This window comes from Globicephala melas, chromosome 19 (assembly GCF_963455315.2).
Source record: "Globicephala melas chromosome 19, mGloMel1.2, whole genome shotgun sequence".
Lineage (NCBI taxonomy): Eukaryota > Metazoa > Chordata > Mammalia > Artiodactyla > Delphinidae > Globicephala > Globicephala melas.
This window is the reverse complement of record NC_083332.1, coordinates 13,639,398-13,664,342: the sequence shown is the minus strand read 5'-3', so window position 1 is coordinate 13,664,342 and position 24,945 is coordinate 13,639,398. Positions and strand designations below refer to the sequence as shown.

Genomic DNA, 24,945 nt, shown 5'->3' with positions numbered 1-24,945 from the left:
ATATGTATATATATTCAGAAAATAAACACTAGACCAAAGAAAATAGTTGCAACATATATGATAAAACGTTTTATCTCCAATATGCACAAGTACCTAAAAATTTATAGAAAAATGCAATAACCCCACAGAAAATTTCAGAGAAGAGGAAATCCAAATGTTCAATAAACACAGGAAAGGATGCTCAACCTCATTAGTATAGAAATCCAAACTAAAGCAACAAAAAATTAGTGCTCGTCCCCTATCAGACTGGTAAAAGGAAAAAGCAGAAGCTATATAGCCCAATAGCAGTGATGCTGTCAGCACTTTCATTGCTGGTGGAACTGTGAACTGCTACAACTTGGGAAAGCAATCTTATGATGTCTATTAAAATGAAAAGAATATGCTTATCTCAACTCAGTAATCTTAATTCCTATGATCTGTCCCTTAGAAATAAAAAACTGTATTCAAAGAAATGCATTTAAGGATTTTTTTACACCGCCCCCCACCCAGTTTTACTGAGAAATAATTAACATATATCACTGTAAGTTTAAGCATGATGGTTTGATTTGCAGGTAATGTGAAGCGATTACTACAACAGGTCCAGCTTAAATCCATCTCTCATATAGATACAATAAAAAGAAAGAAAAAAGGCAAAAAATTTCTCCTTGTGATGAGAACCCATAAGATGTACTCTCTTATCAACTTCCCTATATATCATACAGCAGGGTTAGCTGTAGTCATCAAGTTGTACATTACATCCCAATTATTTATCCTATAACTGGAAATTTGTACCTTTTGACCACCTTCCTCCAATTCCCCCTCCCCTCCCCTTAAGGATCTTTACTGCAGCATTGTTAGAAGTGGCAAACAAGTAAACAAAAATAACACAAACATCAATATGGGCACCATTACATGAATTGTATATTCATGCTGTGGGATATTATGCAGCCGTTTTTGTTAAAGTGTCAGAAATATGCCCACTGATCTCCAGAGATGTCTTTAGTGTATTGCTAAAAAGCACTGTGCTTTTTAGAAAATATGTATAGTACGATGCAGTTTTTCTTTAAAAACTTTTTTTAAAGACACAACTTCGGAATTCCCTGGCGGTCCAGTGGTTAGGACTCTGGGCTTTCACTGCTATGGCCCCAGGGTTCAATCCCTGGTGGGGGAATTAAGATCCCCGCAAGCCACCGGTGCAGCTTCGGGGGTGGGGCTGGGGAAGACACAACTTGTTTACACACCCACTCATTCAACAAATATTCATTGACTGTCTACCTCGTGCTGGGAATACAGCAGTAAAGAAAACCGATAAATATCCCTTCTCTCATGGAGCTGACATTCTAAATGATGGAGACAAGAGAATTGAGAAAAAGTGGAGATGTTAAATAGGCGGGTGTGATATAAATGGAAGAATCGGGGGTAGGGATAAAAAAAAATTGGGAATCCTCCGCATATATGGTGGCATTTAAAGTCATTAAGACTGGATGATTTTTGTAAAGTTTGTGCGTATTCGTACAAGCTCGGAGAAAGTGTGGAAGGATGCACTGAGAGACGAGAAAGACCTAACGTCAAATCTCAGCCGTTAGTCTCTTGGAGGTTTACCCAGCCTCTCAAAGCCTGTCTGTAACATGGGAAGAATAACACAGCTATCCAAATGGCTCCACCACCACCACCTCTTGGTTTAGAAAAGCTGCCACGCAGGTGTAATCTCCAATACAGAAACGTAGCATCTCGAAAGCCCAGGCTGAAGCTAGGCGGGGAGGCGTTGCCACCGCTGCCATTTTCAGTTAGGGCAGGTGGCGACTTCCGGTCGCCATCTTGAGTGACAGCAGAGGCGGAGCTCCGACTAACATGTTCCTTAAGAGCCGGGCTCCGAGGGCATCTCCCCGAGAGCGACTGAACGCTAACCCTGGCAGGCGGAGGCGGACAGTCGCAGCCCCGCCCCCGGCTTTGGGCTCCACCTCTCGGCCCCACTTCTGCCGGGCGAGGCGCAGTAAGCGTCGCTGCCGTAAATCGGGCGGGCGATTTGCCGCATCACGGAAGATGGCGGCCGCGGCGGTGAACGGGGTGGCGGGAGCCTCGAGCTCGGGGCCTGCGGCGGCCTCGGGCGCAGTCCTGCAGGCCGCGGCCGGCATGTACGAGCAACTCAAGGGCGAATGGAACCGTAAAAGCCCCAATCTTAGCAAGTGCGGGGAAGAGCTCGGCCGTCTCAAGGTAGGGATCGGCCGGGGGTGCTTCGAGGGGTCCAGACCCAGCCGAGTTCCGGGCGCGGGGGGAGGCCGCAGCGCCGACACTAGGACGGGCTGGGTGATCCAATAGGGTGAAGGATTCGGAACAGCCAAAGTGCGGGCTTGGAGGAATGAAGACGTGAGAGGGGCCTGGAATGGACCAAATGCGGCCCCACGGTGGGGGGAGACGGAAAGAGTGTTTCTGGCACAGACGAGTGAGAAGTTAAAATTTTGGTGCTTGGAGACCTAGCTGGCTGGAGTGGCAGGATGGGGCTGTCAGAGTTTTTCTGATGGAGGATTCTGGACGACACCAAGTGGGGAATGAGGACTGGACAGGGTGATGGAAGAAGGAGGCTGAGATGATGGGGTTCGTGGTTAAGATCAGGTCAAGTTAGGGTCTGAGAAATCTGGGGCTTAGGGATGCGTCTGTGGGGAGAGGGGCCCAGCCAAGTTGTGAGGGCAATACTGAACTTAGGAAAAATATTCTCACAGTAGAGGACCAGAATGGGGCTCGGGTTGCTTCAGGCCAGGTGTGTTTGGGAGAGAGTACAAATACAGTGGGCTGGACCAAGTTGCTGAGGGGGGTGTATCTGATAAGGGATAGTGTGTGGGCTGGACTATGGGAAGAGGTTAGCCCCCTTTCCTCCCTGGTGCAGATGGAGGGGGGTAGCTGGGCCCAACCCACCAAAGTGTGGGAAAAGATTGCAGAAGAATTGAAGGTGCTAGTGTCTCCCCAACCCTTGATTCCATTGGGTCAGGCGTGGAGTGGCGTTACTGTTTCTCGAGTGGATCTGTTAATACTTGTAATATGAGGTCATCTTAAATGAGCCCTCATCATGTTCCCAGGCCCCGATCTGAGGGCTTTATGAGGACTGACTCCTTTAATACTCATAACAACCTTATGAGTCGGGGATGATGATTAGCTCCATTTTCTAGGAGGGAAAACCAAGACCTAGAAAAAGGTAAGTAATCTGTACTTGAAGTCCCATCTTCTCTCCTTCCTTCCCCTGCCCTCCTCGTCAGCTGGTTCTGTTGGAGCTTAACTTCCTGCCAACCACAGGGACCAAACTGACCAAACAGCAGCTCATTCTGGCCCGTGAGTGTCACTGGGGTTGGTGGGGTAGCGGTGGGGGTTATGGGCTGTGGTCATGGCAGGAATGGCGGCAGTGGTGGTCAGGGTCGGACCACAGTCACCTCCTGAGAGCTTCCCCTGTTACCCACAGGTGACATACTGGAGATAGGCGCCCAGTGGAGTATCCTACGCAAGGACATCCCCTCCTTCGAGCGGTACATGGCCCAGCTCAAATGCTATTACTTCGATTACAAGTGAGGATGGGCCCTGCCCCTAATTTGGTTTGCGTGTGTGTGTGTGTGTGTGTGTGTGCGCGCGCGTGCGCGCGGGGTTGTTACTCAGCAGCTTTTTATCCTTGTTGCTCTAGCCACTTGAGACATCTTCCTTCACTTTGGAATTACCCCTTTGCATAGCTGTGCCGCCAGAAGCCTCAGGGTTAGGGGTTGGCCTGGAGGTCCTGAGTCTGGGATTATACCATCCAGTCTCTGTTGCGCTCCAGTCTGTCTCCCCCTTCACATTCCCACTCTAAATTTCCACTCCCCAATGTAGCCACTATCCCCTTTTACCTGCCTTGGCCCCAGCCTTGTCCCCTCAGATTCATCCCCCCATGGTAGCCAGTAGGTTCTTTGTGACACTAAAATTTGACCATGTTTATCATCAGCTTAGAACCTGTCCTGGCTCCCCATAGCCTTCAGGTTTCAGACCAAGCTCTTTCCTGTGGCCTCCAATGCTGTATCAGCCCTGACCCGTCTGTCTGTGTCTCCCCATCCCAGCCCTGTCTCTCCCACTGGACTGTGAGTCTTCTATAAGCAGAAGGGTCTTAGTCACTGCTGTGTCCCAGCACTGCCTAGCATGGAGCCGGGCCCAGAGCAGGGACTCATTGGCTGTGTGTTGAATATGAAACTGAATGGCTTCATAACTGAATGGGGCTTGCATGGACTAATGATTAAGAATTTGACATCAGAAGCCAGACGAACCTGAGTTTGAAACTAATTTTGCCGCTTCCTGATTATATCGTCTTGGGCAAATGACTTTACTTCCCTAATCCTCAGTTTCCCCCCAAAACTGAGGGTGATGATTCTTAATATCATAATCATAATTAACACTTATATAGTATTTATTTGGGCCAGATACTGTTCTAATCACTACCTGTATTAAATCATTTAATAACTTAACCCTTATTTATTTAACCCACCTCTATCAGATGGGTACTGTGGTGATACCCATTTTACAGTTGGGGAAACTGAGGCTAAGTCACTTTACTGGTGTGAGATCACTTTCTAGGGCCCATATGATTGTGACTTCTTCATGTCTCTTTGGGCCTTAGTTTCATCTGAAAACCCAGGACCCGATACCCCTCCAAGGAGAGAGCACTGGGCAGTCGTCAGGGTCCCTGAAGCCTGGAGTGGGGGGCTTGGTCGGTACCTAAGCCCTCCTTACCTTGGTGTCCCACCCTGGTCCACAGGGAGCAGCTCCCAGAGTCAGCCTACATGCACCAGCTCTTGGGCCTCAACCTTCTCTTCCTGCTGTCCCAGAACCGGGTGGCTGAGTTCCACACAGAGTTGGAGCGGCTGCCTGCCAAGGACATCCAGACCAATGTATACATCAAGCATCCGGTGTCCCTCGAGCAAGTGAGGCTGAGGAAGGGGGAGGGGAGGGCCTGGCTAAAGGGAGTGGTACAGGGACAGACATTTGGGAGGGTATCCTCGCAAATGAGAGGGTTCACCCATCTTTCAGCCTATGGACTCCTTTGTCCAACCGATATTGAGCCCCAGCCCTGTACCAGGCACTGTGGTTGGTTTTCAGACTCAACAGTGAACAAAACAGTTAGAATCTCGATTTTGTGAGGATGACATTCAGGTGAGGAAGTGGACAATAAACAAAAAGATTAAATAACCTGTATATGGTCTGTCAGATGTGAAATGCTGTGGAGAAAAATAAAGCAGGAAGGAGGGTGGAGGGGCAGGGGCAGGGTGGTCAGGGAATGCCTTGTTGAAAAGATGAAACTTGAGAAATACTTTAAAGGGGTGAAGAACCCAACCACCTGGTCATCTGGGGGGGAAATGGTCCAGGTAGAGGGAGCAGCCAGTCCAAGGGTCCCAAGGCAGAAACATGCCTGGTGTGTTTGAGGGGCAGCGAAGAGGACAGTTTCTGGAACAAGGTGAGCAGAATCAAGGAAGAGCTGTAGTACCTAAGGTTAAGAAGTAGTTCTTAGAGCTGAGGTTTCATGGGAGGATTTCACTGTGGGGAGAGGATGGGAGAGAGGGCATTTATGGCAGGGGCAGCACAGCTTGGGCAAAGATGTAGAGGAATGCGCTTGGGGTGGCTCCAGCTCTGTCTCCCTCCTGGAAAATAGATAATTAGATACTAACCAAGGGCAGGCTTGGGAGAGAGACAGAGAGACAGAGAGAGAGAAAAAACCAGGAAGGGCTTCCGGGAAGAGTAGGACCCAGTCTGCATGGGGAATGGGTGACTGTATTGCAGAGAGTGTTCTAGTAGAGTGTGGATTATGGAGGCACTGGGAGTATGGTGAGGCCTCAGCGGGTAAGCCCCTGTGCTGCCTCTTCCTCACCCTCTCTTCTTCCTCACCCCTGTCCTCTACAGTACCTGATGGAGGGCAGCTACAACAAGGTGTTCCTGGCCAAAGGCAACATCCCTGCTGAGAGCTATACCTTCTTCATCGATATCTTGCTTGACACTATCAGGTGTGTGGGGGGCCAGGGTCGTGTGGAGTTTAGAAAGAGCCTGGACTCTGGAGTCAGACAGCTCTGTGTTTAAATCCCATTCTGGCCACTTGTGATCTGGGGAAGCTGGGCACATCAGTTCTCCTTTTCTCTGAACTGGAACTGGTCATGAGATGGGGGTAAGAGCCCTCATCTCACTATGGGCTGTGTATGTGTGTGCCCGTGGACATCAGACCCTGAGCATGGACTTGGCACCCAGACAGCACTCAGCAGACAGAGACCCTGCTGCCTCTCATGGGAGTCATATGGCTTCACCTCAGAGTGTGGGCCCAGGGGTCCCAGAGATCTGAGTGTGGACCCTACTGTGGCCCTAGCTTTGCAACTCTAGTCAAGCTACTCTCCCCTGAGCCTTGATTGGTTGAACAGGGCAGGTAACACATTCCAGCCGTCAGTGCTGAACTGCAGGGTCTGGCCTGAGAGGACAGGGCCTAGAGAGTTGTCTGTGCTCAGTAATGAGAATCTCGTCTTCCCCCAGGGATGAGATTGCTGGGTGCATCGAGAAGGCCTATGAAAAAATCCTCTTCACTGAGGCCACCCGGATCCTCTTCTTCAACACACCCAAAAAGATGACAGACTACGCCAAGAAGGTGGCTGGGGTGGAGGGCAGGGGACCATGGGGCCAGCGAGCCAAGGGGTGCACTCACTAACAGCAGGGTGGGGTGGCCTGGAGGGACACTGGAACAAGACTGCCCAGGTTTAAATCCAGCTGTGTGACCTCAGGCAAGTTGCCGAATTTCTCCGAACTTCAATTTCCCTACGTGTAGAAAGGGGCTAGAGTTTAATATGTGGGATGAGCTTAGCCCAGCACCTGCCTCCAGGTGCAGGTGGAGGCTTAGCATATGTTGGTTGCTGGGCTTATCAGAATTCCTTGGAGTTTGCAGCTTTTCCCCACAAGACTTTGTTTCATTTGGTCTGGGGTATTGGTGTGGGAGCAGTGCCCCTGGAGATGCTGATGCATGGGGTGCAATAGCCCTGGTGACTGAAGAGGGTCAAGATCAGACTGGAAGAGGTGAAATTGAACTTGAGTGATTGTAACAGCTGATACTTAGTGATCGTTTACTCTGGTCCAAACACTGTTGGGAGACAGTTTCTTCAAACATGGAGAAACTGAGGCACAGAGAGGTGAAGTTACTTGCCTAGGGTTGTGCAAGGTAGAGTAGGGTTGGTGAGGAAAGCGATCCAGGGCCCACATGGGTAAGGGGAGGGTGCCTGTGTGATCACCCCACCCATCTCTCATCTCTCCCTTCTTGCAGCGAGGGTGGGTCCTGGGCCTCAACAACTACTACAGCTTTGCCAGCCAGCAGCAGAAGCCGGAAGATACCACCATCCCCTCCACGGAGCTGGCCAAGCAGGTCATCGAGTATGCCCGGCAGCTGGAGATGATCGTCTGAGCCCACCAGGCACTGGGGTGGAGCAGAGCTTGCATTGTTTAAGGCAGTTGCAGTGCAGGGTTTCCCCCAATAAAGGTGGATTGACATTTTCTCTCTTAGGCCCTTGTCTCCCCGAGTGGAATGGTAGGGACGTAAGTTCTTATCTCTGAAGAACTTGGAGGTTTGGGGGCCCTAGGAGGTCTGAGGTAACCCTGGGCCAGCCTCTGTCCAGTGGCCATTGCTCAAGGTCTCAAACACAGATGTCCACTGTGGGGGCCCAGTGGCACAGCGGGGAGAGCACAGGCCCCGGGTAGAGGGACTGTTGCAGCCAGCTGTGGACACACAGAAAGGCCAGACCAACGTACCAGAGTGTTTCAGTGAAGGGGGCGAAGTGTCCTGATTTTGAAAAATGTTTGCAATGAATTAAACCAGTTTTTTAAAATGACATGCTGAATGGACCTCTGTGGAACAAAAGGCATGGGCCCTGGCATGGGCTTGCCTTGGTTCCCACTCTTCTGAGCCAGTGCTGTGACTTACGACCTCCTGCACCCCCCAGCCTATTTCCTGCCTTGAAGTCCTCAAGGTGTTTAAGGCAGAGTCCAAATCTGGCTGAGCCATTTGTGGTTTGTGGGATTTTCAAGAAAGTCTCAGAGAGGGAATGATCATTCCTGCTTTCCAGAATGATTTGCACTGAACCCCTGAGCTTGGCACCAGATCGGCTTGGAAATGGGGCTGATGGTATTAAGGGGAATGAGAACATCTCACCCCTGGGTGCATCAGTCCGCATGCTGGTTGAATGGAACCTCCCTTATTGCTAGTCTGGGTCCAGCCTCGTGTTGCCAGGATGTGGTGCTTTCATGGAGACCTCTGCCCCGCCCCACCCCTTCAACCCTTAGCCAGTGACTGACAGGCTCTAGGCATCTGGATGGTTATTTTATTGTCAAGGAGGGGAAGGCAGAGGGCATTGAGCAGACTGCACTCAGTTGGAATGGGTAGCCTGCAAGTCGTAGTGCTCCAGCCCAGCTACCAGGGAGCCGGCCAGCTTGATGGTGGTGACCCAGGGTGGCTCACTCAGGTGGTTGGTGGGTGTGCTCAGCCTAGGGAGAAGGTAGAATCTTCAGGACCTGGCTATGTGGCCAGGCCCTTACCCCTTCTAGGCTCCACTTTCTCCATCTGTGTAAGGAACCATGTCTGAATATCCCAAAGGTAGTTTAGAGCCGGGCTGTATCCACTTAAACTTAGTAGAAAAGGGGGCTGAGGGTTGGTGATAGTAGTTCTCCCAACTCCCCCTTCAGGTCCCAGCTGAGCCCCAGAGGTACCAGGGAAGAGGGTCTCCCAGTTATTCAGGTTCCTCAGGAGCCAGGGTCAGACAGACCCTGATGACCAGATCCTGAGATTTAGGGGTGAAGGAGAGGTAATCGCAGGATGCAGTGTCTCCCCTGAATCTACGGAATCAGGAGTAACCTCTGCAGCACAAGGACTGGGATATCAGTGCCCTCTGGCGGTCAAAGTCTTGGGTTCGTCGGGAGAAGGTGCCAAAGGCTGGAGGGGTAAGGAGTCTGGGGGGCTAGGCCTGGGGCTTCCTTTGGAGGCCTGCATTTATACCCGTTTGGTTCCAGAAGACCATCATCTCCCATCCCATCCCTGAAGAGCCTGGGATGTGGTCCTTGATGTCACCAGGGACAGGGTCAATGCAGTGAATAGGGTCAGGCCAGCTGGGACCAGTTTTCCCTCCCTGATGGCTCCAGAGACTAATAAGAGGGCCAAGGGTCACGTTGGAGGTCTGGATACTAAGGAGCGGGGCCAAGGTGTTCTCTGATATCAAGGCTCCTCTTGGTTCTGAAGGGTTGGAGCTCAGCTGGGTTTGAGATGCAGCCAAGGGGAGGGTCTAGGGTCAGCTGGGGTCAGGACGCCAAAGGGTTGAATGGGGCACTCCAGGAAAGTCGGGTTCAGGACTTGGAACGGTATAACTCCCCTCCCTACTCCCCGACCTCCCCTCACCAGGCAGACACGTTGCGTGGCAGGCGGCGATGGCGTGGCTGGTGGCGGCAGTAACACTTGAAGGGACAAGACTTAAGCACCTGGAAGGGTGGCCAGTGGCGCGTGGCGCCCGAGTTAACCGTCCCCGCTGGAGGAGCCCCGCTGCCACCCCCCCCTCCACCACCGCTGTCAGTCACAGTAGTTGCAGTACATTCGCGAGGACCATCTCCAGGCGCGCCATCCTCACGCGGAGCGGCCCGGGCTGCGCGGGGACCCCTGTTCCGGCGCGTGCGGACCTTGACGGGCGCGGGCGCAGGTGGCGATGGCTCAGCCACGGTGGGAGCTGGAGCCGGGGGTGAGGCCGGGCCTGGGGCCCGGTCAGCGGCCAAGGCGAGGGGCAGAGCGGGAGCCGGGGCGGGAGCCACGGCCGACTCCAAGTGGCCAGGGCTTGGGGTGGGCGGGAGCGCCACGGGCAGCCGCGTTGGCTGGAGTACTGGCGGCTGCGGCGCGGGAGGCGGCGTGGGTGGTGGCGTGGGCGGCGGCGGCGGCGCTGGCGGCGGCGGCAGCAACTCCTGCGGGCTGGGAGGCCCGGGGCGCACAGGCTCGCCATTGGTGGGCGCCGGGAAGATGAACACAGGCGGCGCCAGCAAGGTGGGTGCGGGCCTCCGGGGCCTGGGAGCTGGATGCATCCGCCCTGGCGGAGGCGGCGGGGAGCCCCTGGGCCCTGAGAGCGCGACTGCGCGCCGTCGGGGCGCCCCGACGCCTCCGCCAGCTCCACTGAAGCGAAATTGGCGTTCAGGGCCATTAGGGGGTCTCACCCAGTCAAATTTCGGCTTCGAGCCTACAAAGGTGGTGTAGGATGGAGGAGTAAGGGTCCGGGCGTGGGACGCAGGCGCCGAGGGTGGTCCAGAACACCCCTCGCCGTCTCCATCACCGCCTTCTGCTTCATGAGTTCCCCGAGGGACCTCTCCCGAGGGGCGAGAGGCCCCAGGAGCCAGGGGTCCCTGCTTCAGGACCTCAGCGTAGGAGATGGTGCCCGAGGCGGCGGCGAAGAGTCCTCCTCCGCCGCCGCCCCCGAGAGAGGCTTTGGCCGCTAAGGAACTCGACGCTGCCGCAGGGGACAGCTGGGGCCCTGACTTGAAGGTGACTTTACACAACAGGCTCAGGCCGGGCTCGGAGGCCACAGGCCGGGCCATTTCGCCCTCGCCTGCTTGGGGAGGTGCCCCTCTGCCGGTCATCTGGCCCTCGCTACCGTGCCTGGCCTGGCTTTCTGTAGGGGTTGCGGCGGACGTGGCCAGAGCAGGAGTGCTTCTGCGTTCTGGGGGCTGCGGGTCGGAAGGTGTCGGTAGTGGCGGCTCCAAGGGCGGCGGAGTCGGGGATGGGGCCCTCGGGACAGGGTCGGGGTCCTCTCCGGTTAGTTGCTGGGGCGGCGGCGGCAGCGGGCGGAGGTTGGGAGGGTCGCCCTGGCTGCGATGGCTTGCCTCCAGCAGACCGCGGATCCGGGGCACCGAAGTGCCTGTGGGTTTTCGCCACTTAGATGGCGCGGGCAGCAGGGTCCCCACGGGGGACGGGGGTGGTGTGGAGACCGCGGCCGCAGTCGCCTCCTCTGAAGGGGGCGTCACTGGCGAGGGCAGTTCTAAGGTCAGGGGCAGGGGTGAGGGTGAGGCCTGGGGCTCTGGGGGTACCAGGAGGCCCGGGGACGTGGAGCTGCCAGGGAACCAGACGCCCAGCCCGCGAGCCAGGCGCATGGCCGGGGAGGAGGGGGTCCCCTTGGGCTCCAACAGTGATGTCCGGCGGGAGTCGGAGGACGGGTCCAAGGCCTGCTCTTTTCGGGAGCCCCCACCCGCGGACGACTCCGACTGCACGTTCCCCATTTCTGACGGAGGTCAGGGGCTGTGGTCAGAAAAACTTCCGCCAGTCAATCTGCCAGGGCTGTGGGAACCCCACGAGGCTGGCTGTACTTGGTCCTATCCGTCAGCGCCAACCCCGCCCTTGTCCTCCACGATCCACTCAGGCACTAGTCTCTCCCCGCATTCCTGTTCCGTGACTCTTGATGTTCACATCTTCTTCCCCGTGGCCCCATACAGTTGCTGTTCAGATACTTAGTCCTCCATCTTCCTAGTGTACTAAGGTTGGGTCCCTGTCTCCCTGGCTGGTCCCTCGTATCACATCCCTACACTTTGACCACGTCTCAGGTCTCTAAGCTCCAAGACACAGGTCTTGCCCGCTTTCCTGTCAGTCACTCGGGCCACATCACTCATGATGGTTGTGCTCTGTAGCCTATAAGGCCTACAAAGAGTTCAAGCTTTTCTCCCTGGACTCTAAATAGGCTCCAGAGGCCCAGGCCCCGCCCCCGCCCTGTGGTCCCGCCCCGATTGTCAGAGAATCTGGCCTTCACAACACCTCCCGCCCCAGGTCTGGCCCCGCCTCCGCTTAACAAATTCCCGGTATTCTTGTCAGGCTAACCGCTCAGTCACCACCTCTAACCCTCAGATCTCTCTCTCTGTGTTGATCATTTGGTCCTGCCCTCTTCCCAGGCTTTAGTCCTAAATTTCTTTTCCCGCTCCTGGTCTAGCTGCAGGCCTCACTCTCAGGCCCCACCCCTTTACCCAAGCTCCGTCCTGGCTACTCCTTCGCTCAGAGGATCCCACTCACCGACTCCTCCAGCTGACCAAAGTTCAGACCGCGGCTCCCTGGGCCCAGGGCAGGGCGGGGAACGGCCGTAGCAGAAAATAACCGAAAAGAACGGGGTTGCGGGTGAAGGCAAGTGGGCGAGACTGCGAGGGCGGACCCCGAGATCTAGGCCACGCCCCCGGGCTCGAGGCCCCGCCCTCCTTGAGCCAGCTTGGGCACGGCCCCTTACGAACCCGGTTCTCCCTTTGAAATACTCGGGAGTCTTCTTCCCCGCCCCCAAGCCTTGTAGTCCTAGGCCCCACCCCTATAGAACGTTTTAAGCCCCTCCCCTTTATAATGCCCCGCCCCTCTCCGTTAGTCTCTCTCCCGAAGCCCCGCCCATTACAAACACTGCTACGTAGCTCCTCCCTTTTGGAGCTCTCCGACGTCCAGCCCCTAAAGACAATTTACTTATAAGCTCCGCCCCCTTAGGACTTGGAAACCTCTCTTCCCTAGACCCTCTCCTTGCTCGGGCCCGCCCAGAAGGTCCTTCCTCCGTGGACCCGCCCCTTTCTTGACGCACGCGCTTGTCCGCGCCTTCGGCGTCCTCACCCTCTCCTTCCCCCTTTCCTTCCCCCAGGTCCTCCGACCCCGCCTCCTTGCAAATGCTCCCTTCTTGCCCCACCCCTTTTCGAACCTAGCCGGGCACCCAGCCCCTCCCATTTAGAACCCAAAACGTAGACCCTTGCCTCTTTAGAACCTTGAGACCAGGCTCCGTCCCGGACCCCTTCCTCATATCCTCAGGGACCAATGGCGCGGATGGGTGGGAAAGTAGGGGATCCTCTCTGGATCCTGAGAAAATGCGGGCTGGGGGGCTGTTCGCTGGAGCCAGTGCCGGGCTCTAGGACCCAGCGGGCAAGTGCGCCTGCCTCGCGCTTACCCCTCCCCCAAGCCGCCCCCTCCCCCCCACCCATCTTTCAGGTTCCCCCTCCCTCCCCCCTCGCCCCGGCTCCCGGTGCCCGTCTCTAGCGCCGCCGGAGCCAGCGAGGGAGCCGGAGCGAACAGGAGGAGGAGGAGGAGGAGGAGGAGGCCACGTCGCCACCGCTCGGAGCCCGGCCGGAGCCTCCCAGGCAGGTGCAGAGGGGGGCGAGGGGGCGGGGGCTGACAGACCGCCTGTCACGGTGAGGGGGCAGACAGCACCGCGCTGCGCCTCCTGCCCACCGGGGCACCCCCCGGACCCTGGCTGGGAGGACAAGGGGGTGGGGGCCCCCAAACTGCGCGGCAGCCATTTGGGGTACCAGTGTCCATTTGGGGGGCCTGGACTTCCTCGGAGGACGCCCCATTCATAAAATTCCGTACTGGACCCTCACCGTTGGGGAACTCAGGGGACCACTCCCCCCGGGAAACAGATGTGTGGGGAGCGTAGGGCATCCAGAAAGCCCGGCGTCCCATCCCAGTAGGCCCTGGTGCGGGGGGGACCCCTGCCCTCTTTCTCTGCTTCACCTGTTGTCGGGGGAGGCGGGCGGACAAAGGAAGCAGCGTCACGTGACTGCTCATTCACAAAATCCCATCCCATTGAGAAAAGGGGGCTGGGGGCGCTGCGGCCGCCCCTTCCCCTCCCCAAGGGCTGGGGAAACCCGGCAGCCTGCAGGTGGGGGAAGGGGCTAGACCTCGTTGCTGGGGTCCCTAAGGCTGGGGCGCCAAGGTCCCTGCACTCGGCGGTAGTGAGGGGTTGGACGCTGATCCCGATTACTGGGCGGAGGGCTACGTCCCTTGAGCTGGGGGGCGGGGTAAGATGGTTCTGAAAGATGCTGGGGCGGGGAGGGAGAGGAGGAGGGATCAATTCCCCCCGCCCCCCACCCCCCGCAATCTCTGCCCCTTGCCTTTCCTCGGCAGGGGCCTGAGAGAGCAGGCTTGATTTTTGTGAATGAAATGCTCTCTGGATGTGTCTCGGTCGCCCGTTTCTGGCTTCCTCTGCCTCCATCTCCCTTTCGGCCTGTCTCTGGCCATTTCTGGTTCTCTCCCTGCTCCCTGCCCATCTCCCGTTGCTGGGTGACTCAGTGAGCTTTGCATCCGGTCTCATTCATAAATCCGGGAAGGGGTGGGGGGGAAGAGAGCCTGGGTTTCTCACCCAGCCAGTGGCCTGGGCGGCAGGGTGCGGAGGCAGTGTAGGGGGGACTGGAGCTGAGTTGATGGGCTCTAAGAAAATACATATGCGCAGGCACCCAGCTGTGAGGGGGACGATGGGTGGGGCCGTGGGTACGTGCTGAGGGAGGAGAAGGAGACAGGGTTGATAGGGGATGAGCAGGAGGAGGAAGGGAAGTGGAAGAGCAAAGCTATGGGGGTGAGGATGGGAAAGATGGGGAAAGGGAGGAAAGGTGGGTATGGAGAAAAAAGGTAGATATGGAGAAGAAGGTAGGCATGGGAGAAAAGAGATGGCAAGAGGAAGAAAGAAGCCATGCTGGAAGAAGGTGGGCATAAGAGAGGTGACGGGTATGGGGAGACAGTGGGCCTAGGGGAGGAGGTGGGTGTGGAAGGTAAGGTGAGTAGGGGTGGCTAAGGGTGCAGTAGATCCAGCTGTGAGGGATGAAGAGCAGAGATGAGGGTTGGGGGAACACTGAATTGGAGAGCAGGATTGACGCTCACTGACCCTGTTGTCCCTGTCCCCCCACCTCCTCCAGGTACATGGTTCGGGTCCGAGCCGTGGTGATGGCCCGAGATGACTCCAGTGGGGGCTGGCTGCCTGTGGGGGGCGGGGGCCTCAGCCAGGTGAGCGTATGTCGGGTCCGAGGGGCCAGGCCCGAGGGGGGGGCCCGCCAGGGGCACTACGTCATCCACGGGGAGCGCCTCCGGGACCAGAAAGTGAGCCACCCTGGGGCGTGGGGGTAGGGTGAGGGTGTGGGGAAGTAGGGGAATGGGACTGGGGATGTAGAGGTGAGGTCAGGTCATCTCGCAGCACCGGGGTGTGGGATGGAGTTGGAAGCATATCTGTCCTCTGTCTGAGAGTGGGGAGTTTGGGGACTATTGGGGGTATTAAGCAGGTCCTGTCCACTGCCGTTGCCTGCTGGACTGTCACAGCAGCCTCGCACTGGTCTCTTTGCCCTTCTGCTGCTCCCTCCCCCAACCTCAGTCTGTTCAAAAGGGGCTGGGCTAACACCTGACTCAGATCCTATCCCTCCTCGGCTCGGAACCCTCCCCGTGGCTCCATCTTGCTCAGAGATTCTCATCACGAGGATTTTACACCACTGGCCCCTGTCTGCCCTAAGTGTATGGAGGCATTTGGTGGGGGGACCGTCTGGAAGTGTCCAGTAGGGTTTACAATCCTAATGTGGGTTCAGCAGGAATGTTCTGGGCTGTCTGGCCTGAAATGGAAAGAGAATGTTGACGTTGCAGCTGGGGGTGTAGTAGAAAGGTTTGGATCGTTTGAAAAGGCTTGGAGTAAGGGTTGAATTTCAGAGCAAGGATCGGAAGGAACAATGTACGGGGGTTTGAAATGGTGTCAAAGAATATAGTGTTGTTGGGCAAAAAGATGAGGGAACTTCTAGGGTGTTGACCAGCATCTGAGGGGAAATATGTGGGAGTTTGTTAAGAATTGGGGGATAATATTTGGGGAGCTTATTGGGGCATCAGAAGGGGATTAACAATAACATTTTGAGATGTTCAGTAAAATTTGGGGAGTATGATTGAGTCACATGGGGGATATTGGCTCTCAGAAAGAGGTTGACTCATTTTTTGAGGCATTCAATAAAATTTGGGATTCCTATTGAGATATGGGGCGGGGGATGGTTAGGAAAATGTAGGGATCAAGGGGTTTGGGGGAAATATTGGAGTATCAGAGGTGTGCCCAGTAAAGTTGGGGAGTGGTATTGGGGTGTTGATCAGGGTTCAAGGGTACACCTAGGGTTGAGAAATGAAGTTTGTGGGATGCTCTGGTATAGAGTCTGGGGAAGTCACAGGCATGGCTGGAAGGGGGGATATCTGACCTGGTCCCTTCCTGCCCCCCTCAGACCACCTTGGAGTGTACCCTGCGGCCAGGCTTGGTTTACAACAAGGTGAACCCCATCTTCCATCACTGGAGCCTGGGTGACTGCAAGTTTGGGCTGACGTTTCAGAGTCCGGCAGAGGCTGATGAGTTCCAGAAGAGCCTGCTGGCAGCACTGGCTGCACTGGGTCGAGGTGAGTGGTGCAGGTGGTGAGCATTGGTGGTGGTGGGGGGGGGGCTGGGGTGGAGGGTGGGAGAAGCCGGGCCCAGGGAACTCACTCTCTGCCTTTCTCCCTGCCCCAGGCTCGCTCACCCCCTCCTCCTCCTCCTCCTCTTCCTCCTCCCCTTCCCAGGATACCGCAGACACTCCCTGCCCTCTGACGGTGAGTCTCCAGGAGGCAGCTCTGCTGGGAGGGCAGGGGTTTCTTACTATGCTACAAACATTCTTGAGCACCTACTGTGTATCCAGCACCATGCCACGTGCTGGGCACACGAATTGGGGCCCAAACAATAGTGTCAATTTTGATCCCAGTTATTCTAGTTTTTCTGTTCTATCCTGATTTATATGTTCATTCAAGGGTATTTATTGAACACCTTGAATAAGAAGTGTTTTAAGCACTGGGGATACATCAGTGAACAAAACAAAGTCCCTTTCCTCGAGGAGCTTCTATTCTAGTGTGGAAAGGCAGAAAAAATATTAAGGTACACTATAAAAATGAATAAATATTAAAAGCAAATGGATGAACAAATTAATGGGAAATCCATCCTTCTTAGGGGTACAAACCTTGGAGTCATCCTTGCCTCCTCTCCTCTTTGATGCCCCTCATCTAATCTGTCAGCAAATATTGGCTCCACTTTCTTTCTTTTTTTTTTTAAATTTGGCCACACTGCATGGCTTGTGGGATCTTAGTTCCCAGACTGGGGATTGAACCCAGGCCCTGGCAGTGAAAGCGCTGAGTCCTAACCACTGGATTTCCAGGGAATTCCCTGGTTCCACTTTCAAAATGATCGGAATGTGCCTCCAACCTGGTTACTGTTCAACCTCATCTCCCCACTGGACCATCTCATCAACTGCCCCCTCCCCACCATCTCCTTTCCCCACACACAGAGAGGGACCCTATTGACATCTAAGTCAAATCATGGATATCTCCCACTTACAACCCTACCCAGGCTCCATCTCACTCGTGGTAAAGGACAAAGTCCTCACAGTGGCACATAAGATCCCACACAATCTGGCCTCCTATTACTCTCCCTCATGCTCACCTGGCTTTAGCCACACTGGCCTCCTACTGGTACTCCAAAAGGGCGGGCACATTCCTGTCTCAGCGCCTTTGCACTCGCCGTTCCTCTGTCTTAGAACACTCTTCCCCAAATTTCCACATGGCTTATTCCCTTATTTCCTTCAGGGCTTTACACACACATTACCTTAGTGAGGCCCTCCCTGAGTAACCTGTTTAAAATCTCCCAGTGCTCCTTATCCTACTCTTTATCCCCACCTTCTAAGATATTTTTTGTATTTCCTCTCCCAATAGACAGTTTTCTTATCAATGACTTTACTGTCCATCTCTCATGCTAGCATGTCAGCTCCAGGAGGGCAAGGATCTTTTGTTGCTTTCTTGCTGCATCTTCAATGCTTAAAACAGTGCCTGGTAGACAGTAAGTGTTCAGTAAATATGTGTTGAATAAATTGATTGAATGAATAAATGCACATAATGTCGGATTCGATTTGGCATTTGCTGGGGTACAGTGGGAGTTGCTCGAGAACACTTGGAAGAACAAAACTGGTTCCCTGGGCAGAAAAGGGAGATTCCCAGGGTAATGGGAGATGCAGGTGGGTCTACAAAGTCACACAGACAGGTCCCACTTATTGAGCACTTACTCAGGAAAGATGCTGTGCTCTCCATGCTCCATCTCACACCCTCCCGATGGCCTTTGTGAGCCTGGCATGTCGTGGGTGCTCAATGAATGTTTATTGAAGATAGTAATCGGATGAGGTGGGAATTATTCCCAAGTTACAGAAAGGAAACCAAGGGTCTGAGAAGCTCGTAAAGGACAGAGCTTGGTTTGGATGGGAAGGAACACATTCCAGGTGGGTGGAACTGCCCCAGTAAAGGTGTGGTGGTGGGAAGGAGGCAGGAAGGCAGCTGACAGCCAAGGGAGAGGGCTTCTGAGAAGGGAGGTTGGTTTGATGTTCTGTAGGTTGGTGAGCTGAGCAGATAAGAAGAGAAAGTCAAATAATAATAACCATTTCCAGTCCTTCCTGTACTTCAGGCATGTTTATGCCCTTTACAGTGGGTCCTAACCACATCGTTACGAATAGACAATATTATGATCCCCATTTTACAGAAGAGGAAACTGAGGCTCAAAGAGCTGAGCTCACTTGCCGGAGGTCACACAACCAGTCAGTGGCAGAGCCGGGGCTTGAACCCAGGCCTGTCTGGCCGCAGAGCCCTCGCTCACAATGGGAGGGGGTCTATGTAAGGGCATCGGCTGTGCCAGGGGTCCCGGCTCTGAGGCCGCCAATCTCCCCCAGTCCCACGTGGACAGCGACTCCTCCTCCAGTCACAGCCACCAGGAGACGCCTCCCACCGCAGCGGCGGCCCCCATCGTCACCGTGGAGTCAGCTTCTGGCTTCGGGCCGGCCACGCCCCCCCAGCGCCGCCGCTCGTCAGCTCAGGTGCGACCTCCGACCCCCGGTGAAATAAGGCCGGGCGCTGGGGTCCCGAAAGTGGGCGGGAACTGAGGCCGCAGAGGGGCAAGAAACCACAGATTCTAAGGGATGGCTGACCCGACTTATGGCGGGGGAGCTTAGGCCTGGGTTCCTCGGAAGGTTGGGTGAGGGCTTCCTGCGTCTCCTGCGCTCTTGGAGACTGGAAAGTTCTGAATTCCACAGAGGTTTAGGGGACGACTCGGACAATGACTATATTAGGAAGTTGGTGGTACTCGTGGAAGGAGTCCTTTAGTGCTTAATTCACGAGGGGTAGGGCTCAGTATCCAAGGGGTAAAAGGGACCTGGGGACCAGACTCCTGCGTCCTGAAGGAGGAGACGGCTGGGGTCCAGGAGTCTTGAATCTGAGAGTAGAGGGGGCTGGGTACTGGGACCCCGGATCTTGAGAGAGGGCAGGACTGAGAGCCTGGACCACTGGGTCCTTAAGGTGTGGGTTTGGTTCCCGGAGTCTTCTGTCGGTCCCTAGATGTCCTCTGTCCCTGGGAGGGGAGTGGGCTGAGGACTTACAAGTCTGAGTACCGGACCCAGGCAGTCAGGATACCAGGGCAGGATCCTAGGATGAATGACGCCTGTGGCTGGGTCTGTGGATTCTCGGGTCTTCTAAGGCCGGGATGGATTGTGGTGGGATGTGGGGCATCACAGACCCCGCTAACTTCTTCTCCTTTATCTTCGTCCCGCAGAGCTACCCTCCGCTCCTACCGTTCACGGGGATTCCGGAGCCTTCAGAACCCCTGGCCGGGACAGGGGGGCTGGGCTGGGGCGGCCGCGGCTATGAGGATTACCGGCGAGCTGGGCCACCCGCACCCCTCGCCCTATCCACCTGCGTCGTGCGCTTCGCCAAGACCGGCGCGTTGAGGGGCGCAGCCCTGGGGCCCCCCACAGCCCTGCCCGCCCCTCTCACCGAGGCTGTGCCTCCAGCACCCCCGATTCGCCCACCCCCGGGCCCCGGCCCGGCCCCTGCACCTACCAAGGCCTCCCCGGAGGCGGAGGAGGCGGCGCGCTGCGTGCACTGCCGCGCGCTCTTCCGCCGTCGCGCCGACGGGCGTGGCGGCCGCTGCGCCGAGGCCCCGGACCCGGGTCGCCGGCTGGTGCGCCGTCTCAGCTGCCTGTGGTGCGCCGAGAGCTTGCTCTACCACTGCCTGTCGGATGCCGAGGGCGACTTCTCGGACCCGTGCGCCTGCGAGCCGGGCCACCCGCGCCCCGCCGCGCGCTGGGCCGCGCTGGCCGCACTCTCCCTCGCCGTGCCCTGCCTCTGCTGCTACGCGCCCCTGCGCGCATGCCACTGGGTCGCAGCGCGATGCGGCTGCGCAGGCTGCGGGGGTCGCCACGAGGAGGCGGCGCGGTGAGGACGGCCTGGTGGGTCCGGTAGCCGGACCGAGGACCCAAAATTGAGGGTCCAGGACCCCGGACTCCGTTCGGACCCCAAACCCAAACCTAGACACACCCGGAACTTGGAGCTTGAGTTTGGATTGAGAGACCCCAGACCTGGAACCTGGACCCCAAATGTAGGACTGAGAGACCCCAGAACCAGCTTCATTGGGATGTCTGTCCAAGAGGTCCCAGGCATCCTGAGTTCTGGCGTCCCCGTTCTCCATCCCCACTCCGCCCCGCTCTGGCCTAGACTGAGCAGATTCCAGGGATGCCCAGACTCTTCACCTCAGGCAGGCAGGGGAGCACACGGATCCCTGAGAATCGGGCTCTGAATCCTGACTCACTGTTCAAATTACCAATCTAGACCCAGTCATGCCTGGCACCATGAACCCTCAAATTACAACCCCAGAATTAGGAGTTGCCGGTACCTGACCCTGCCTGTATACAATTACTCCCAGATCTTGAGACCCTAAGACCCAGAATCACCCCTAAATCGTTCCTGAATGCTCACCTAAAACTCGGAGCACCTGTATCTGAGATGTTCTTGTAGCCCCAGGACTTCTTAGATACCGAATCCTCTTAAGATACTCTGAGTCCTTGGATGTGCTCAAACGGATGTTCTCTGACCCAAATGACTTGGGAGACCCATCTCAGAGCCCCCCCTCCCCACACGCACACTGCCCAAGATCCAGAATTAAGACTCCAAGATGCTCTGTGAGCCAGGGATCAAAGAAGTCTGTAGACCACCGACACCAAGCCTGTGTTCCCAGGAGCTTTCGACTTCATATGTAGGACTCTGAGATGCCTAGTCCCGCAGGTGTAAGACTGGAGGCAACCAACACCTCAGGGCCCAACACATTGGTCCCAACCCCTCAGATAGCCCTCTTCCAATCCTCCTTGGACTTGCATTTCAAGCCCCAGAATGTCCTGGAATCTTTGGCTTCTTCGTACCCACAAATTCCCCAATCCACTAAAGGCTGGGAGCCCAGCTCCCACAAGATGGGATGTTCATGGCAACTCAGACCTCTGACCCTTTGCCCCTGAGTGACCCCAAGGTGCTTTAGGAGCACTAGATCCAAGACCCCAAGGTGCCATTGACCCCCAAATTCAGCACTCAAGCCTACACAATATTGGGATCGTCCCTGACCCAAGACCTTGGTCCCTCCATACCAGAGACAAATCTGAGGCTCCCTGGGACCCTAGCACCTTCAGATCCCAGATTTCTTTGGACCCAAACCTCTCTAGCCTGATACTTCCCAGGCCCAGCTTGTGCATCCCCTGAGGCCTGCTGCCCATTGAATGCTGCCATCCATACGCCCCTGAAACCCCAAGTTCCCAGACACTGGAATTCTAGTCTCAAGGGCTCCAGCCCAAGCTCTCAGTATCCCACAGAACTACCCCTTTACCCTAAGGGGAAAAAAACATTTTGAGGTAATGTTCCTGGATTCCAGGACCAACCAAGAGCACCCCTGCTCCCATCTCTAGGACCCAGCATTGCTGTAGATGATTGTGCAAGCTGTTCATGAAGCAGAGGCACACAGCCAAGGTGGTGAGTGGGGCTGGCCATGCTGTGCCCTCAGAGGAAGGTGGGCATTGCACAAAGGCAACTAGATATGGCTCTATTGGCACAAAGGCCACACACACACATGCCAACCTTGCAGACTCTCTTCCAAGCCCAACTTTGAGTCCTAGCCCTAGTCCAAGCCTTTTATGATCTGCCCCTCTGTTAACTCCTTCTCTTCCATTTCAGAGTTGGGGGTTGTTTCAGAAAGTTTGAAAGCGTGGTTCATGGCCCATTGAGAGTCCTCTTCTGGGGAAGGGGGATTCCAAGGTCACTTTCCCCTGAGTGGAATGGGACTTCTAGTGTACCACAGATCTGATGGCCTCCTGCGTTGGGGGGGGGGTATCACGGTCTTGGAGCAACACAATCTCAATGTTGTACGGGCTTGGGACCTGCATCTGGTCCCGAGCACCTTGAAATGTGCACTTACCTTTCCTCATTACCCAGACTTGGATAGCCTTGTGGGCGTTCAAGGGATAGGTCAAGGGGGCCAGAGGGGTGGATCCTCCTGTCACTTCCTTTAAATTATTAACTATTTATTATATCCGGAACCTGTGAGATTCAGCTCTCTCAAGCAGACCCTGGGATGGGTGAGAGAAAAGGGGGGTGTCCCTCCCATCCCCACTCTGCCCAGCTCTCATCACTGTCAGACCCACCAGAGCTGAGGGCGGAGGGACTGGAGGCTGGGGCAGCCTGGGTCCCCATCCCCCTCTCTGTGCCTCGGTCTCCTCCCTTCCGTGGTGGGCGGGGGGAAGCTCCATTCTTAACCTACCTCGTTTTGGGGAGGGGTGGGACGGGGGACCAGAGTGCTGTAAGGTGCTGCGGGATCTGCGGATGAAGTGGGGGGCTGGGGGACGGTTCCCTGGCTCCCACCTCCCAGCACCGCCTCTCCCAGGTCTCCCAGTCCTGCTCCCTGCTGATACCCACCTCTGATCCATGATTACTCTTCATCACCCCTAAATCAGGGGTGCATGGAGGGATGACCCTGGGAGCCAGGAAGACCTCAGACCCTGGAGCCCCCAGGCCCAATTTCCCAGCTGCTTGCCCCTCAGATTGGATGCTTGGCCCCCATACTCGGGAGAGGCACCCCGACATTTATCTTCCTGATCTTGATTCTAAGCCAGTCTGTGACCTCAATGTTGTTATCAGGGCAGGCTGAAGTAGCGGGGGATGATGCGGGCCGAAGACCCAGCCTTGTCATCGGGGGAGGGGGCATGAGATATCGGCTCCAAGAAATGTCTGTGACAAAGTCTCAGCCTGTGTTCTTTATTTGCATTGATGCACCCCATCCATTCACCTTCCTGAACCACCAGACCAGTCCCCTACCCAAATCCTCCTTTCCCCTTCCCATCCTTTAGTCCCAAGCAGATCCTCCAGCTGAATCTTATACCTCCAGTCACTCTACATTTATTGGACACCCTTTTTATTGGCGCTGGGGATAAGGCAGTGAACAGAACAGACAAAAATTGGGGAATTCCCTGGCGGTCCAGTGGTTAGGACTCCACATCACTTTCACTGCCAAGGGTGCAGTTTCAATCCCTGGTTGGGAAACTAAGATCCCTCAAGCCACGAGGCCAGAACAGACAAAATCCTTTCCCACAAGGAACTTATGAGCCTTACAGTGAAGGAGATAACATGTTAGAAATGATACATACTATAAAGAAAAAATAAAGTGGAGATGGGGGATACAGGCAGTTGTAGCTGGCGTGGTCAGGGAGTCCCCACTAAGGAGCTGGCGTTTGAATAAAGCCCTGAAGGAGGTGAGGGAGTCTTGTGGATGTCTGCAGGAAGAGCACTCCAGGTAAAGGGGACAGTGGTGCGAGGCCCTGAGGGAGAAGCATGCCTGGTAAATCTGAGGGACATCAAGGGAGCTGGACGGGGGAAAGCAAGGAGGAGGGTGCTTAGGAGATGAAGGCTGAAAGGTGACAGGGAGGATCTGTGGGGCCTTGCAAGCTACTGCATGGACTTTTCTGCTCACACGGAGTGAGGTGGAGCTACAGGAAGGCTCCAAGCATGGGAGGGATGTAACCTGACTCAGGTATTCATAGGTTCCCATCTGCTGCCTGTGGGGGACAGATACTGGGGAGGAGGGGCCGTGGAGACATGGTGAAGGCTGCTGGGATGGTCCAGGGGGGACAGTGGTGCACAGGACGAGGGTGAGAGCAGTGGAGGCGGGGAGAAGTGGGCAAGATACTGGATCTGTTTTGAAGGTCCAGTTCACCAATTTAGATATGGAGTACACTATAAAGAGTAGAGTCAAGGTTATGACTCCAAGGCTTTGGCCTGATCAATTTTTAGTATTTTATTAAGGTCAACAAATGCCCCCTGAGTACCCAGCCTTGGGCTACGCAGGACTATGGAGGAAACAGATTAAGGGTAGGCTCTGCCCTGGAGAAACAGGTTCTGGCCCTTTTCTTCCCTGAGGCTCTACTCCCAGTTCACTCCCACTCCCAGTAGAACTACAGAAACTACAGGAGACCAGAAAAGAGTCCGGAAGAGAGTAAACCTGGAACAATAATTTTAACAACAGCTACAAAAACAAGAGCAGTAATAACAATAGTAATAGGTTAAGTGGTAAAAAGCAGGGACTTTGGAATCAGATCTGAATTTGGAGTCCTGGCACCACCATGCATTCACTCTGTGATTCATCCTCTCTGCATCACAGTTTTCTCTTCCATAAAATAGAGATAAGATACTTAGCCCAGTAGCACACACGAAATGCTCAATATATGTTAGTCATTTTTAATAGAGTACCCCGTAGATGTCTGCTAAGCACTAATCCTCACAAACAACTGTAAAATGTAGGCGTTATTACCCTCATTACACAGATGTGAAGAAATTTGGCAGGAACACAATGGTGGTGAATGGTGGAGTCAAATCCTAACCTTTGCCTGCAGACAAGATTGCACTCCTAGGGTGCAATCTCTTAATCACCATAATATATTGCACCTGCTCCCTCTCTCCAAGGCTCAGGGGGGCAGAGGGGTGAAGGTCCAACGGACTAACTCGGTTTGGTGTGTGTGTGTGTGTAGCTGGGATTCCTGGGTCCCTGACAGAATTCCAACTCTAAGTAGGAAAGGAGGGAAAGAGTTTCTGGACTTGGAGAGGAGTTGGGAGAACAACACTTGGTCAAAGTTGCTTTAAAAGCAGAGGGCATTTGAGGGAGGCTGAGGAAAAGGAAGCCGAAGTTGCTTCTATGTCGCAGCAGTAGCGACATCGCTGGTCTGTCGCGACAGCCGGGATTCAGAACGCCCGCTGGGGGTTTCCAGTGTCCTGACTGCTTACCCGAAGGGCGGTGCTCTACTGCTCGGCTCTGG

At 55.2% G+C, this 24,945-nt stretch overlaps 3 protein-coding genes across 8 annotated transcripts; 2 read left to right on the top strand and 1 right to left on the bottom strand.

Annotated features, from left to right (window-relative positions):
- Positions 1-1,813: 1,813 nt before the first annotated feature.
- PSMD8 (proteasome 26S subunit, non-ATPase 8) lies at positions 1,814-7,513 on the top strand. Its single transcript, XM_030874356.3, has 7 exons — positions 1,814-2,193; positions 3,231-3,303; positions 3,431-3,533; positions 4,745-4,910; positions 5,884-5,984; positions 6,499-6,610; positions 7,277-7,513. The coding sequence occupies exons 1-7, from the start codon at positions 1,831-1,833 to the stop codon at positions 7,412-7,414; spliced, it is 1,056 nt and encodes a 351-aa protein (XP_030730216.2). The 5' UTR covers positions 1,814-1,830; the 3' UTR covers positions 7,415-7,513.
- Positions 7,514-8,346: 833 nt separating this feature from the next.
- GGN (gametogenetin) lies at positions 8,347-12,355 on the bottom strand. 2 transcript variants are annotated; one of them, XM_030874358.2, is made up of 3 exons: positions 12,029-12,355; positions 9,395-11,266; positions 8,347-8,490 (listed from the first exon to the last, which is right to left on the bottom strand). In XM_030874358.2, the coding sequence occupies exons 2-3, from the start codon at positions 11,245-11,247 to the stop codon at positions 8,373-8,375; spliced, it is 1,971 nt and encodes a 656-aa protein (XP_030730218.1). In that variant the 5' UTR covers positions 11,248-11,266; positions 12,029-12,355; the 3' UTR covers positions 8,347-8,372. The 2 variants fall into 2 exon arrangements, with proteins under 2 accessions (XP_030730218.1, XP_069900251.1); XM_070044150.1 differs by lacking the exon at positions 12,029-12,355 and having other exon boundaries at positions 8,395-8,566; positions 9,395-11,520.
- Positions 9,915-23,190, top strand: SPRED3 (sprouty related EVH1 domain containing 3). Of its 5 annotated transcripts, none has more exons than XM_060288676.2 (6): positions 9,915-13,116; positions 14,668-14,755; positions 15,994-16,162; positions 16,272-16,351; positions 18,502-18,645; positions 19,377-23,190. In XM_060288676.2, the coding sequence occupies exons 2-6, from the start codon at positions 14,672-14,674 to the stop codon at positions 20,040-20,042; spliced, it is 1,143 nt and encodes a 380-aa protein (XP_060144659.1). In that variant the 5' UTR covers positions 9,915-13,116; positions 14,668-14,671; the 3' UTR covers positions 20,043-23,190. The 5 variants fall into 5 exon arrangements, with proteins under 5 accessions (XP_060144659.1, XP_060144656.1, XP_060144657.1 ...); XM_060288673.2 differs by having other exon boundaries at positions 14,668-14,848; XM_060288674.2 differs by having other exon boundaries at positions 9,915-13,120; positions 14,668-14,848.
- The last annotated feature ends 1,755 nt before the right edge of the window (positions 23,191-24,945 follow it).